The sequence below is a fragment of the Varanus komodoensis genome, unplaced genomic scaffold (assembly GCF_004798865.1).
Source record: "Varanus komodoensis strain SLA01 unplaced genomic scaffold, ASM479886v1 scaffold5, whole genome shotgun sequence".
Taxonomy (NCBI): Eukaryota; Metazoa; Chordata; class Lepidosauria; order Squamata; family Varanidae; genus Varanus; species Varanus komodoensis.
Genome location: NW_025336087.1, coordinates 6,054,046 through 6,067,357, shown reverse-complemented (window position 1 = coordinate 6,067,357; position 13,312 = coordinate 6,054,046). Strand labels below are relative to the sequence as shown.

The following is a 13,312-nucleotide window of genomic DNA, read 5'->3' as shown; positions in this document are numbered from 1 at the left end:
TTCAGATGACATGACAACCCATTCTTGGGAAGGTGATTAGGGAAATGGTTCCCAGCAAGAGCTGTGGCTTCAACAAGCAACTGTGGCTTGCTTGACTCATGGTTATCATGTGAAGCGGTGACTGTAAGCTATTTCCTTACTCCCACCCCCAAATATGTGTGTGTGTTCATATCAAGGAGATTGCAAAAGCTTGTTTAGTTTTGGTAATATTTCAGTCTGTTTAATAAAAGCATAGCACTCTGTGGGTTTTGTAATTTGTTGACTATCATTGTTTGGTTTATTTATTTGTTTATTTTACACTAATAAATTATGCAATCAAGAAAATACATCAGATTCACCAAGCTCCACCTGAAAGCCAACACTTTGAAAATTGCACAAAGACCCCACTATATGAGAAAGGGGCAAGACTTTGAAAAAACCTTGTAAGCAACCTTCAGATTAAAATGCCATAATTAAAGACAGGCTCCATCTGGCAAGAACCATTAAAATGTTCAGTGGAGAATAATTCCAAAAATCCATATAGTATAACTCTCTCAATAGGCCAACTCTAAAAGTGCTTTTATGGAGCAGTCCACTAGGGCTGGAGGTGGTGCGGCCCTTTTATTTGAGCCCCAAATCTCTGGCAGGCCATTTGCCCCAGCACCTCGCTGTCCAGGGGCACTTGCCAAGATAAAGTTACAGGTGCTGGTCTTTTTGTTTTCATGAGCTTTACCTCCTGCTGCCTCCCCCCTTAGTTTTTGTCCCCCTGAAATCAAATTCCCTTCTCTTCCTTGTCCATACCCTTTTTTACAAATGAGAAGGGGGAGAGAGAGACCTTTGAGGTGGCCTTTGAGATTTTGACATTCTTTAATGGCTGACAAGGATGCTTTTCCCCACTCCATTGGAGAATAAGAACTCAAATGCCTCCCCAGTGTCTGTATATTCCATTGCACATGGAGCCATTTTCAGCATCTTTAAAGACACTCACCTTTCCAGGGGCCACTCCAAGTATCTGAGCAATGAATGCCGTTGCTCCTGGTAGATAAAGCTCTGTCTGAGAGCAGTTGCTCAATGCTAAGCTCAGTCCTGTGTTGCATGTGTAGCAGCTAGAAGACCATGACATTTTTTTACTCTACTGTCAGTGCTCAGGAGCCCAATCCAGGTCTGAACTAATGTGTGCAAGTCTGGGGCGGGACGGGGCTCTATCTTCCCACTCAAGCTACTTTTGCCTCTAAATTATTACACATCCCCACACAACACAGGAAGGTCAAAGTGGGGGAGAGCTCTGTTGGTGCCAATGTTGCATTCTCTTAGGATGGCTTTCCAGGCAGGTCTGAGTGAGCAATTGTTAGCCATACTGGTGGTGGATCTATACTGAGAAAAAATGATGCTGCTTGGCATGCAGAGCAAGCTGCATTACTCGGCCAGGACTTGGAGCCAGAAGATAACAAAGTCCACAAAGGAGAATCTCTTACTAAGGAATTTGGAAGAATAAAAGATAGGGTCCATGGCTAGCAGCCTCTTCAATTATTATAATTAATAATTTCCTGAACATCTTAGGAGGAAAGATGCATCGAAAGATGAGTGTACTGTTGAATGCAGTGGACTCACATAGTAATGTGCTGCTATTCTCTTGTGTCAAAAGGGAAAGCACATTGTTTATAAATTAGTTATATTTTATCCCACTTCTCTCCTAAATTATATTGAATTTCACCTGGAGAGCCCTGCAGTTTCTGACAGTGCCTGGACATAATTCATTCCCGGATGAAGTACTGCTGTGGGGGAGCAACGACAGTAGGGACTGCCTTTGGAACGGTGTCCAAGCATACATCAGAACCAAGAATTCTTGCTATAAATCACTATGTAACATTATGTGTTACAGTTTTTTGTTTTTAAGGTGTTTAATTCTGTGGATAAATGGCTACCACTGGTCCCCCAGTGAGGAGCGTGGAGAGGCGGGTTTGGTTATGCCCAGGTCCTGCTCATGGTTTTCAGGAGCAGATCACTGGCCATTGCATGAACAGAGTGCTGGCCCTGGTGGACCCTTGCTGGACTCAGCAGGGATCCTTCATTCTTAAGTCATCCCTTTGCTTTAATTCACAATAGTGCTGCTCAGTATGACATTTCAGCATGGCCCCATCCTTTGTAAAAGTATGTTGAGTCTTGGTGATGTAGAGCTTTGCTGGTCACCATACAAAACGTGCTGGCCACGTCACTTTCAGAAACATCGTGCAGCAACCTCTCAGGAATTGTGGCTAGAAACGTGAAATCACATTTTTACATCTACATGGCTCGATGGCTATATAACCTAATTTGGGGACAAAATATGGCATGCAGAGATTTATGGCACTAAGCCCTCTTTTATCTCATCTTCAGGTCACTGGAGAATAGCCCTTGAAATGATACAGCCTTTGCTTTCAATAGCTAAACAAATTGAATGCTTGTCGTAAATTTGCCTGGGTGATGAGTCTTTCTTTTTCTTAATAAATGAGGCCTGCTTTTGATATGTTGTGCCTGGAGGCTGTTAGCTGCAGAAACAGATGTTTGTTGGTCATGTAAAATAGTGGTTCTTCTGTAAGGCCCCAACCCTATACACTGGTCTTCTTCGACCCTAATCCCCTCTAGTTGTGTTGGACTGCAGCATGGCCAATAGAAAATGGGAGTTGTGGGCTAAATGTTTAGGAAGTGCCAGGTTGAGGAAAGCTGCTATGTATGATAGAGAGTGAGCCTTACTGAACTCAGAGATCCTGTTTGCATGAATGCAGGGTGGTTAACAAGTCTCAGTTAACCACCCTGTGCATGTCAGTCACTTGCTGGGATTATTAGCCTTAGTGGGGGTCTGGTGTGGCTTGTTAATCATGGCAACAAGCCACACTGGCTTGGTTGGTATGACATGACAAGCTGTGCTGCTGAGGGTAATTAAGCTAATCCCCCCAGCATGTAACTGGCACGTGCAGCAGGGGAAATAAGCCACTTATTTCCCCTATTGCATTCTTGCAATCAGAGCCAAAAGACTTCCCTCTGGGTAAATAAGCATAGGATTGCAGTGTAAAATAGGGGCTTTTATATAAATTTAATGAAAACAACAGTTAAATGTTTTACTGGGTGATTGCAGTTAAGCTTTCTGAAAGATCTTCCATGTTATAGTAGAACCTTAAACATCCATAGCAAATCAGTTTTATTTGGTAAGCATAATATAATGCAGTCATCAAATGTTGATACCATTTTTGCATTTGTTTCTATCATGGGCTGCTCTTAGGCACAACAGCCAATACAGTTTTGCAGCAAGCATTTTTATCAAGGCATCAAGTTGTAATACTTTAAAAAGAGTGGTTTTAAAAACACTTTGAAGTCAGACTTTATCATACACATTAAAACAATGAAAAAGGATGCCCAGTGTGGTTATTTCTAAACTTTGTAAGGACAATTGTAGAAACTACCATTTTCTGTTTTTGCTGCTGCTTTCTTTGTGGATATGAGGGTGTCAAACTAGATTTGAACCCAGCAAAGGTTTAACTAATTTGAAATGAACCTGAAATTTCTCAGTTTCCTTGTGCCCAAACCAGGTCCAAGCTCCCATGCAAACTTCAGTAGACACCAGTGCAATAGAAGGGAATTTAGTGACTAGAACTTCTCCCTTCTCTGGATTTCCTTTGATGTACAAACTACATCTTTCACCTCAGGGCAAACATTGTGGGTTGATGTGAAACTTCTAAGGATAAACTTAATGTGACTCATTCTGTTAAGGGTGATTAGACGTGAAAATTAAACTGAGTCTTCATTTTCAGAAGCATTGCTCTGTAGTCTACTTGCCTTTGGATAGGGAATTTCCATTGAAAATCATTCTTTGAGTATAGCCTCTCAAAACTTTTTCTCATTTTAAAACCTATCAAAGCTAGTGGCTATCTTGTGATTCTTTCAATTTACAGTGTTTGAAGAATATTTCCTCTCTCATGTGTTCTGAGCCTATTTCCAGTCTACTTAAGTGGATGCCTTTGAATTCTACTATTGGCAAAGGGAGAAATTCTAGTTCTGTTGGAGAAGAGGAAATAATTCTGACTGCCTCTTGAATCATTAATAATGTCATAAATCTTTATCATTTATGTTGGAAATGGGAAAGAAACTTTTTTACTCCATTGATAGTAGAACTTGGGGACACTCCATAAAATTGAATGGATATAGGTTTTACGCTAGCCAAGAAAGTATTCATAGAGTTAAATAAAATCGGCAGAGTTCTGGAAGAAAGTACATCCATGTATGGAACTACAGGATCACTCTTAGCTTAACTCTGTCACTGAAAAGGTACGGAAAAGCAACCAAGATGGTCAAGGGCTTAGCAGCTTGTCCTAGAAAGGAAGGCAATAGAGTTTGAGGCCATTCTGGGAGCAATGTATGGTTGTTGAACAGTATATAAAAACAAAAACAAAAAGCAAGGCTTTTTTGCTTAGAAAAAAGCGATATCAAGTATCTTTTAGTCATATTTTCCCTCACTCCTAACCTTTTTTCACAGGAAAGCAGTGAGCATCTTTCATGTTCTTTTTGCACCTGTTCCTTTAGTTATAAGCATGATGCGATGACCTACACTCTGGACAGGTTCACACAACAAGAGAAGCCATGGTGAACTCTTACCATTGCAGGTCAGCTGTGTCATCTAGACCCAGAATACCTGTATGCTAGGATTAGTTTTCTGAAACCATGGAGAATATTAACAGTCTATTATAAGATTTCCATGCTTCACCATTGTATCTCCAGTTGTCTGGATCTGGAATAGCCATTTTACCATTGTTGATATGGAAATACGTACCATAGAGTCCCCTGGCAAGAGTGGCCACAGAAATGGTTGATTTTCACCTTCAAACTCTACTGCCTTCAGCTACCTAGTGACAGCTCACTTATGCCCATTGACCAAGTGATATGACCACTTCTCTATTTACTTTTGGAAACTGGGAGACAACTAAAAAGTACATGGAGGGAGAAGGGGGGAATCACAGTGAAACTGTGTATTGCCATTTAATAAAATCCTCTTTGGGAGCTGGAGTGGCTGAGTGACAAGGCCAGGGTGATGGAGTGGGAAGCTCAGAAACTGTGCTGCCTGGGTAACCACGTAATCATCTGACCAGAAGGTTTAGGCAAAATTCTGTGTACCATGGAAATAATGCAGCATTGTTGCCATGTCAAGCAAATGCAGCCTATATATAGCTATCCCATAGACATAATTAGTAGCACTGATTTTATGTTTACTGCTTTTTGCTTTGGGAACAGGAGCGTGTGCATGCGCATGCACATAGACGTGAGAAAGAGAGCAAGAGTGAGAAACATCCTGTGGGGAGGGGGAGGGGGAGGGTATTTTTGTTGTGTACAACATAGAAGTATTATTAGGAACTAAAATTCACTCTACCATCTCATTGGGCAAATATAATTTGAAAGTGCTGTGCAGCATTCCTTTTATTAAATCCCATGGCAATTATAAGGATTTATGAGATTCTTCTGTATAAAATGTATCAAGTCTGATTCAAAAATAGTCTAGGGTTGCTGCACTTATTCTAAACCAGCTTGTAAGATTAGTATCTCAACTGGTACCAAACAGAGCTGTAAAAGTTGGTCTATTTCCCGCCCCCCTCTCTTACAAGCACACACATGCACACAAACAGAAAACATGGAAGCGTGGAAGAGGCTGAAGTAGAACTGAACTCTTTTTTTTTTTTTTTGAAAAATGACTTTATGATGAAGATGTTTCAAATTCTCTCTGTTAATAAAAGCAGCACCCTTCCCTCCTGTAGCGTGAACTCGCACAGTCAAGAAAGTCCATCAGTGAGTTTGCCACCTAGACACCATCACCTTTTTCTTCCTGATTTTGAGGTTGCTCCTTGCACACTGAAGAGAGGTAGCCAGGAAGCAAGTTTTACTCTCTAGGATAACTGTCCCCAATCTGATGTCCTGCAGATGTTTTGGGCTATGAGTCCCAGCATTTGTGACCATTGCTGATGCTGGCTGGTGCTAGTGGGAGTTGCCGTCCATAACATTGAGGTTTGGGATGTCTGCTTTAGCAAAGAGTACTGTTTAAACCTTTCTTGTGGCATTCTGGCAACACAGAGAAGATGCCCAGAAGATGTTCAGGCAAGAAAAACTGGCATGCTCTATAAGTTTATTGGGGGGAGTACAGAATTATCCAGGGATTTTATTTGCCAGTAGATGTGCAAATCGGAATTAAGGAATTGGTGCAATTAATCAGTGGAAGCAGTACAAAGTGATTAAAGTCCCCTCACTTAATCATCTGCGGGATGGCTCATGCCTACGTCTGGGACCAGGATGCTGCTGGCCGCCTCTGCTCTCGAGATAGGGGAAGGGCCTCAGCTTGGTGGCAAAGCACATGCTGTGCATGCAACATGTTTCAGGTTCAGTCCTTGGCATCCTATGGAGAGCAGGAAAGGCTGTTGCCTGAAATGCCAAGGAGCTGATGTTTCAGGCTGACAATCCTGAGTAAAACGGAGGAATGCTGTGAGGCAATTTTCTGTGCTATTATTTATATTTTTGTGTGTGCGCATGTGTATGTGTGAGTGAGTGAGTCCAGCCAAAGAGTAGGCACTGTTTGTATGTGTGTTTGCATTTATCCACAGGTAGCCATTAGAAGGTGCTTCTGCTCTTAAAACAGAGATAGGATAACCTGGTTTTCTTTTGTTAAGCAGTCACCATGGCTGTCAACAAGATCTGGTTTACGTTCGCAGTGGCATGTTTTCCCTTCCTGCCTGCGCCAGTCACAGGCCACCTTATTTAATAGAAGTACTCTTGCTGAGCACAGGTTGTCATGGTGTCAGAACCTTGGGTGACTTGGGTAGTTTATAAATCACCCTAAAACCCACGCCTTGTTCTAGGGTGAGTTTTCACATTTCATATTTTCTTTCCTTCCTTGATAGTGTGAACCCATTCTGAGGATCATATGTACATATTTTACCAGCTTGCCATGCTTGTTTTACTGTGAGATGAGCACCTTTAAATTCACCAGGACCCCCACACAGTTAATTCAAAAGTATTTCTCCAGTTGATATCCTAGCCAGCAGTTACTGTTGGCACATGTTCAGCACATGATAATTTTTTTGACTTCCTTCCCATTTGTCATTCCTTCCTGATGATGTGTGTTGTAGCGGCCCAGCTGTTTTAACTTGCACCTTCTCACCTGGAAACCTGGGAAAACAAAGGAGCCCCCATGGGTTGTAGCATGCCTCGAGTGTCCTGTAAATGGTGTCACATTTGTGTAAACAAGGACGGTTCCTTGGGGAATGAGTAAAGGGGATGGGGGTTGTGTCTTTCCAAGACCACTGGGGAACAAACCAACAAAAGACAATTAACTCTGGAACAACAAGCAGTCAATTTAATGTTTGGCCAAACTAGCCAATCATTTTCTTGAAATATGCATGCTTTTCCAGGGCATCGGCCAATCTTGCATGAAGAAGAAGATTGCATACCAGCAGGTCCACTCAAAAATCCTGTGATTTGCCAGTTGCCCTTAGGTTTGCTTTGTTCTGCAGCTCATCAGTATTGATAAGGGCAGGTCTCAGTCCATTGGCTGTGGAAAGCTGTGGGGAAGCCACAGGGATGGGGAAAGCCATGCAGTGCAAGACTTCTGCAGGGAGGGTCCGTGGCAGAGCACATACTTTACATGCAGAAGCTCCAGGTTCAATCTCTGGCTTGTCCAGGTAGAGTCAGAAAAACTATTCAGCCAGGCCACTAGACACAGCTGGATCACTGTGGATTACTTAACAATGGAACACTGTGTACTGGGTCTGTATGGATGCTGTTGTGAGTTTACAATCCCTGACTGGGACAATAGAGGTTTGGGCTGTATCATAGCCAATGTGCGCTCTTCAAGGGTTAAATCACCCTTGCATAAGCCATTGGTTATAAATGGAATATCCTAGGGTTCCTTCATCCTTGAATAACCCATGCTGCTGGATTCTCGTGACACACCCTAATCCAAAGCACCGTGGTCCAGGGTCATATATTCAAATCGGTGGCCACAGACGTGGTCCATGCCACAGCTCATCCTGGGGATCCCATGTGGTGTAGTGGCTAAGAGTCTGGGACTGGGACTCAGGTGATCAGGGTTCTAGTCCCCGCTCAGGTCTTGAAGCTCTCTGGCTGACTTTTGGCCAGCCACACACTTTCAACCTAACCGGCCTCACAGGAAAAAACATGGAGAGGAAAGCCTTGTAATCTACCTTGGGGTTCTTGCCAAAAAGAAAGAAAGAGACATGGGGGAGGGGAGATGTAAATGCTAATAATAAGCACAACCACCACCCACAGATGACCTACTGCTTATGCAAATTCAGCCATTGCCTGAAGCACAGTAGAGCTGCTGCCGGTCAGTGTTGACACACAGGCAGGCGTAGATAGATCCATGCAGCTTCCTATGCTAAAGGGCACTGCCTTTCCTCTGCCCTGTGCTACATTTCCTAAGAGATGGCATGAAATCATGCACATGCAGAACATTTTCAAGCAGATTTGGGGCATGGGGAGGGCAAGGGCATTTTCCAGGGGCCACAAGGTTGTTCACAATTTGTGATCACGTTAATGAATAGCAAGGAGTGAAGGAGCAGCTCTGCGATTATGCAACCCTGCCTGTCATCTAGCCGCCTCTGCCCTCTTCAGAAGTTCTTCTGGAAAGGAAGGGAAGGAGCGCATAGTTCATTACCTGATACCAGTCGATTATGAATTAGTGATCTACTCTAAAACCTTACCTATTCTCTGTTTATTCTTGAGACACCTGTAAATGAAGGTTTTTCGCCTATGGTGCTGACAATCATTTTAATTCCTTATTAATATCAATCTGTTACTTATACATGAGTTCAGATCCTAAGCCGTAATGTATTGGAAACCTCTGCAGAAATGACTGGATTGAAATTGAAAGCTTTTTTTCACTCTGGACTCTGCGCTCTTTTGTGCATAGCTCCATGAATCAAATGAAATGAATTAAAAGAAATGTATGTGCCCAGCAGATACTGTTCTGGCCCTGTAACAATATTGTATCCAATTGCTAATTTATAGGCAAATTCCCTTGTTGTTTTAGTCTCCCATCTAGTGGCCATAGAGTTGTACTGCAATAGAAACAGATATTTCCAGGGCCAATTTTGTACTGTCTGAAAACAAGCCCAAAGAAGTTCCTTCAAGGATGACTGGTCACAGCTGCCTTGGATCCTGATCAGGAGATCCAGCACAAATTTTCCCTGTCTTATATCTAGTTATGTCCTCAGGACCCAGGTATTCCTGTACAAAATGAGGATGAGCATAGTTTCCTTCTGTTTCCAATTTGAAGTGATTCCTGCCTTTGGATCTGCTCTGGATTTTAACTATGTTCATCTTCTATTCCTGCTTTAAAAAAGATGTGTTGTATATGCATTTATTGATTTTAAAAGTAAACTCTGTTCAAAAGTGTTTGCTGTATGTTGCTTTGAGCATTTAGGAAGATAATTACAGTGCACAGAGAAAAAACAGGCAGCAGTTAACCATTTATTAGAAATTTTGCTTTATTTGTAAAATAGTAAGGCATACACTTAGAGTTTTGGCATTACTTTTGACTCTGAATAGAGAGCTCTTTGGTGAAATTCTAGAATAAAATAAATGCTGTAATTATTGTGCAGAATATTTGTACCTTTTTGTCCATTGTTTGCCCTTGAACCTGGAGCAGGGGGAGCACTGGCAATTCCTCACATGGAAAACTATTTGTATTATACGTTCTTTCACACATGGTTTAATTGACTGATTGTGAAACACTCCCCAAACAGAGGAACACCCCTCTGGCTACTTGGGAAGTAGTCACATAGCTGGGTGTCTGCATGAATTGGGCTCTTCTAAAAACTAAATTACAACTATTAGTATTATTGTTGTCGCTGCATTTGTATCCCAACATTTTTCCTCTTGTGGGGAATGCGAGGCAGCTTACATAGTTCCATTTTTCCTCACATCAACAAACCTTTCAGGTGGGTTCAGCTGAGAGTGAGTGACCAGCCCAGAGTCACCCAGTGAGCTTCCCCCAGATCTCCCAGGTCACCAGTCCAACGCACTAACCACCATGCCGCACTGTCTCTCATTAAATTAGCTGCATACATGAAATACATTTGCCCTCTTGTTCTCTTGTTTTAAAATTCTCCGTTGATTTCAAGGAACACCTAGCATGATGGGTTCGATCTTGTTTTAAGAAAGCCCACACACGCTCCCACCGCCACCAGCTTCCTTGTCCATTGCAACAGCATAATAAATGCCTGAGGTTCACTGAGGTGAATGGGATTGCATGGTAGCAGTCACCTGGATCTAGTGGCGTCCCGGGAGCCCAGCATCTCCCGTGCAGACGTGGGCTTTCCTGTCTTCAGTCAGCTGCTTGTGCCTGACCGTTGAAGGAGATGCTCTGTGCGAGCATCCCTCTGCATGTGAGGAGGGGCTGCAGGTCAGTGGGAGAGCACATGCCGCGAGCCCCAGTTTCATTTCCTGGCATCCCCAGTCAAAAGGAATTGGTAGCAGTTCGCCGGAGCTGTAGCTCCAATTAAGCAACTTCAGGCTTGATTGACAGATGTTCTGGCTCAGTGTAAGGGAGGTTCCTGTGTTGTTCCTCTGCTGGAATGAATGGGGAAAGCTGTCACGGGTTACATGCAAGACTTTCGATCTGGTTCCGGATTACATAGGCTTAGTTGATGCAAAAAGGAGGTGGTGTGGAGCACCCATGTTTGAACTGTACCCCTTCAGACTGAAAGTGTGGCTTCATGCGGTTGAATTCTGCCCAGTTCAAAATATGCCTCGTGCGCAAAAAGTAAAACATCCTGTCATACTAATTTTCTCTTTGTAGAAGTCTCCCCATAGGGGAGGACTCTAGCATGAGCTGGTGCAGCTCAGGCACAGCAGCTTTAGGACCAGGCTTTCATGTCAGCCCCCCTGTGATATGAGTATGACCCAAGGCTGGTGTCAGTAGAGCTCCTCATCCTGTGCAGCTTTTCTTTTCAGCTTTATGGGAGAAGCTCTATCCATGGTGCTCCATGGTGGAGAAACTCTTTTGAAGATGGAGTTCAGCACCTTGGATAGCTCCTGTAAATTTCAAAAGTGGGGCTGTGATATCATAAACCTCCCCTGGTGAGTGTATGTAGTAGCTGACTACAACTGGCTACCTGGGGATGATGGCAGTTGTAGTCAAACATAATGGAGAGGCCTGGGAGGGGAAGACTGGGTGTACGACTGAGGATAAAGGAACCTTTATCTTGCAGAAGAGTTCAAAAAATGACTGCAGATTAAAGGATGGCCTGTTGCCAAATTTAAGTAAATCAAAGTGTTTCTTTCCAGTGAAAATTTGATTAGAGGGCAATAAAGCCTTTCCGCCCCAGTTCCTTCCATTTATTTGGCTTGGGTTTTTTTCCTTGATACTGGCATCTCTAGTAGATTAGTGACCCCAGCCTTTGATGTGATGACTAGCTGCGGTTTAACCCAGCAGGAAGAAATGTTAACTAGTGGGAGTTCCTTGGTGATAATAGTTGTGTGCTGATTGTAATTTTATGACGTCTGAAGCATTAAACATTCTCCTTCCTTCCTTCCTTCCTTCCAGTTTTGACGTCGACAATGGCACCTCATCGGGACGGAGTCCCTTGGATCCCATGACAAGCCCTGGATCAGGGCTGATTCTCCAGGCTAACTTCGTTCACAGTCAACGTAGGGAATCCTTCCTCTACCGGTCTGATAGTGACTATGACCTCTCTCCAAAGTCCATGTCTAGGAACTCCTCCATTGCCAGTGACATGTAAGTACTTGATGCCGTATATCAACTTTCAGTGCCTAAAGGCAGCCTTCCCCAACTGAGTGTCCTCCAACTGTGTGAGACTACAGTTGGCAGCAAACACCAACCAGGTGGGAAATGCTGGGAATTGCAGTCCAACATTTTGAGGGCCACCAGGCTGGGGAAGCCTGTCTCTAAGATTAACAAGTATCCAAAGGGTGGCCTCCTAGAAGATGGAGTGGACTTGTTCTCTGTTGATCCAGAGGGCAAAACTAGAATCAGTGGGTGCTGGTTGTAGGGGACCTAATTCTGGTGAAGCATTAGAAGGAACTCCCCAGTGAAGAGCTGGCTGTTCAGCAACAGAACAGACTGCCTGGAGAGGTAACGAGCTCGACTTTGCTAGAGGTATTTAAACAGAGCTGGACACATACTGCTATGTTGTAGTTCCATCCTACTTAGTAGATGCTGCATTGAGCAGAAGGTTGGGTGAAATGACCTCCAGGGCTCCTCCCAACTCTGTAATTCTGTGAGATTTATTAATTTACTCATTCATTCATTTTTATATTTGTATACCACCAACTATTCCAACAGGAATCGCTGAGCAGCATACAACAATAATCAAAATCATAACTTTTAAAATAATAAAGTCATCATATTTAACAACAGTAGGTGCAGTATAACCATGGCCATTTAAGAATGTAACAAGTGAGGAGAAGGACACATCAACATTTAAAACAATTTAAAATCAGTTATTAAAATACCTGGAAAAGAGAAATGTTTTCACTTGGCACTGAAAAGATTACAAGGTCAACAGCAGGCAAATTTCTCTGGGGAGCCTCTTCCATAAATAGGGGGCAGCCACCAAGAAGGTCCTTCTTCTATTTGCCATCCCTTCCACCTTCTTGAGGAATGGCTATTTTAACCTCCTGCCCAGATCCTTATAATAATGATACAGTGCTATGTACATTATTATGCTCTACTCTTTAATTGTATAAAGTCTACTTCATCAGATGCAGTGCTGTCTTTACCTGAAAGTGTTATATATGCAAGGGTGTGGAGGAGAAAATGGACATGGTGGTCGTAAAACATAAAATTAAAGTTTGTGAGAATTCAGTTAAACCTTCAGCATATGCAAAACAAGTAGGGACAGAAGCCTTTCTGGCACTAGTCAATTAAAACCTGAATCATTCATAGGCCTGAACAAAACCTCTTGATAATTTCAAATTCAGCTCCTTTCCTTCAAAGTTATTTTCTTGAAAAATGGCAACTTTCTTGCCATGTCAGCTGTCTGAAGCCCCCTTAGCAAATCACATGTCATGATATAAGGCTATTCTGAAGAGCCTGGGATAAATAGCAACTTAAAGAAGCCGCAAAAAGAATGTTTTGTTTAACTAAAGAAGAAAAGCATACTTAACATACTGTATTTCTGCAACTACCGAAGTCTCTTCCTCCAAAATGTTTACAAATGTTCACCTCCTGAAAGTGGAAAAAACGGTTCTGTTCCACAAAAAAATGGCTAAAATGTTCCCCAAATTTGCTGCCTGCAAATAGGGTAGTGAACTGGGAGAGTGGGGTATATATTGA

The 13,312-nt window shown here is 42.8% G+C and overlaps 1 protein-coding gene across 9 annotated transcripts in view; it reads left to right on the top strand.

Moving 5' to 3' along the window:
* Window positions 1-13,312, top strand: part of PDE4D (phosphodiesterase 4D) — a 666,530-nt gene that overhangs the window by 511,130 nt on the left and 142,088 nt on the right. For all 9 annotated transcript variants that reach the window (XM_044446038.1, XM_044446041.1, XM_044446039.1 and 6 more), the window contains one exon: window positions 11,561-11,752. In XM_044446038.1, the coding sequence (XP_044301973.1) occupies window positions 11,561-11,752 (192 nt within the window). The remainder of the gene's footprint in view (window positions 1-11,560; window positions 11,753-13,312) is intronic.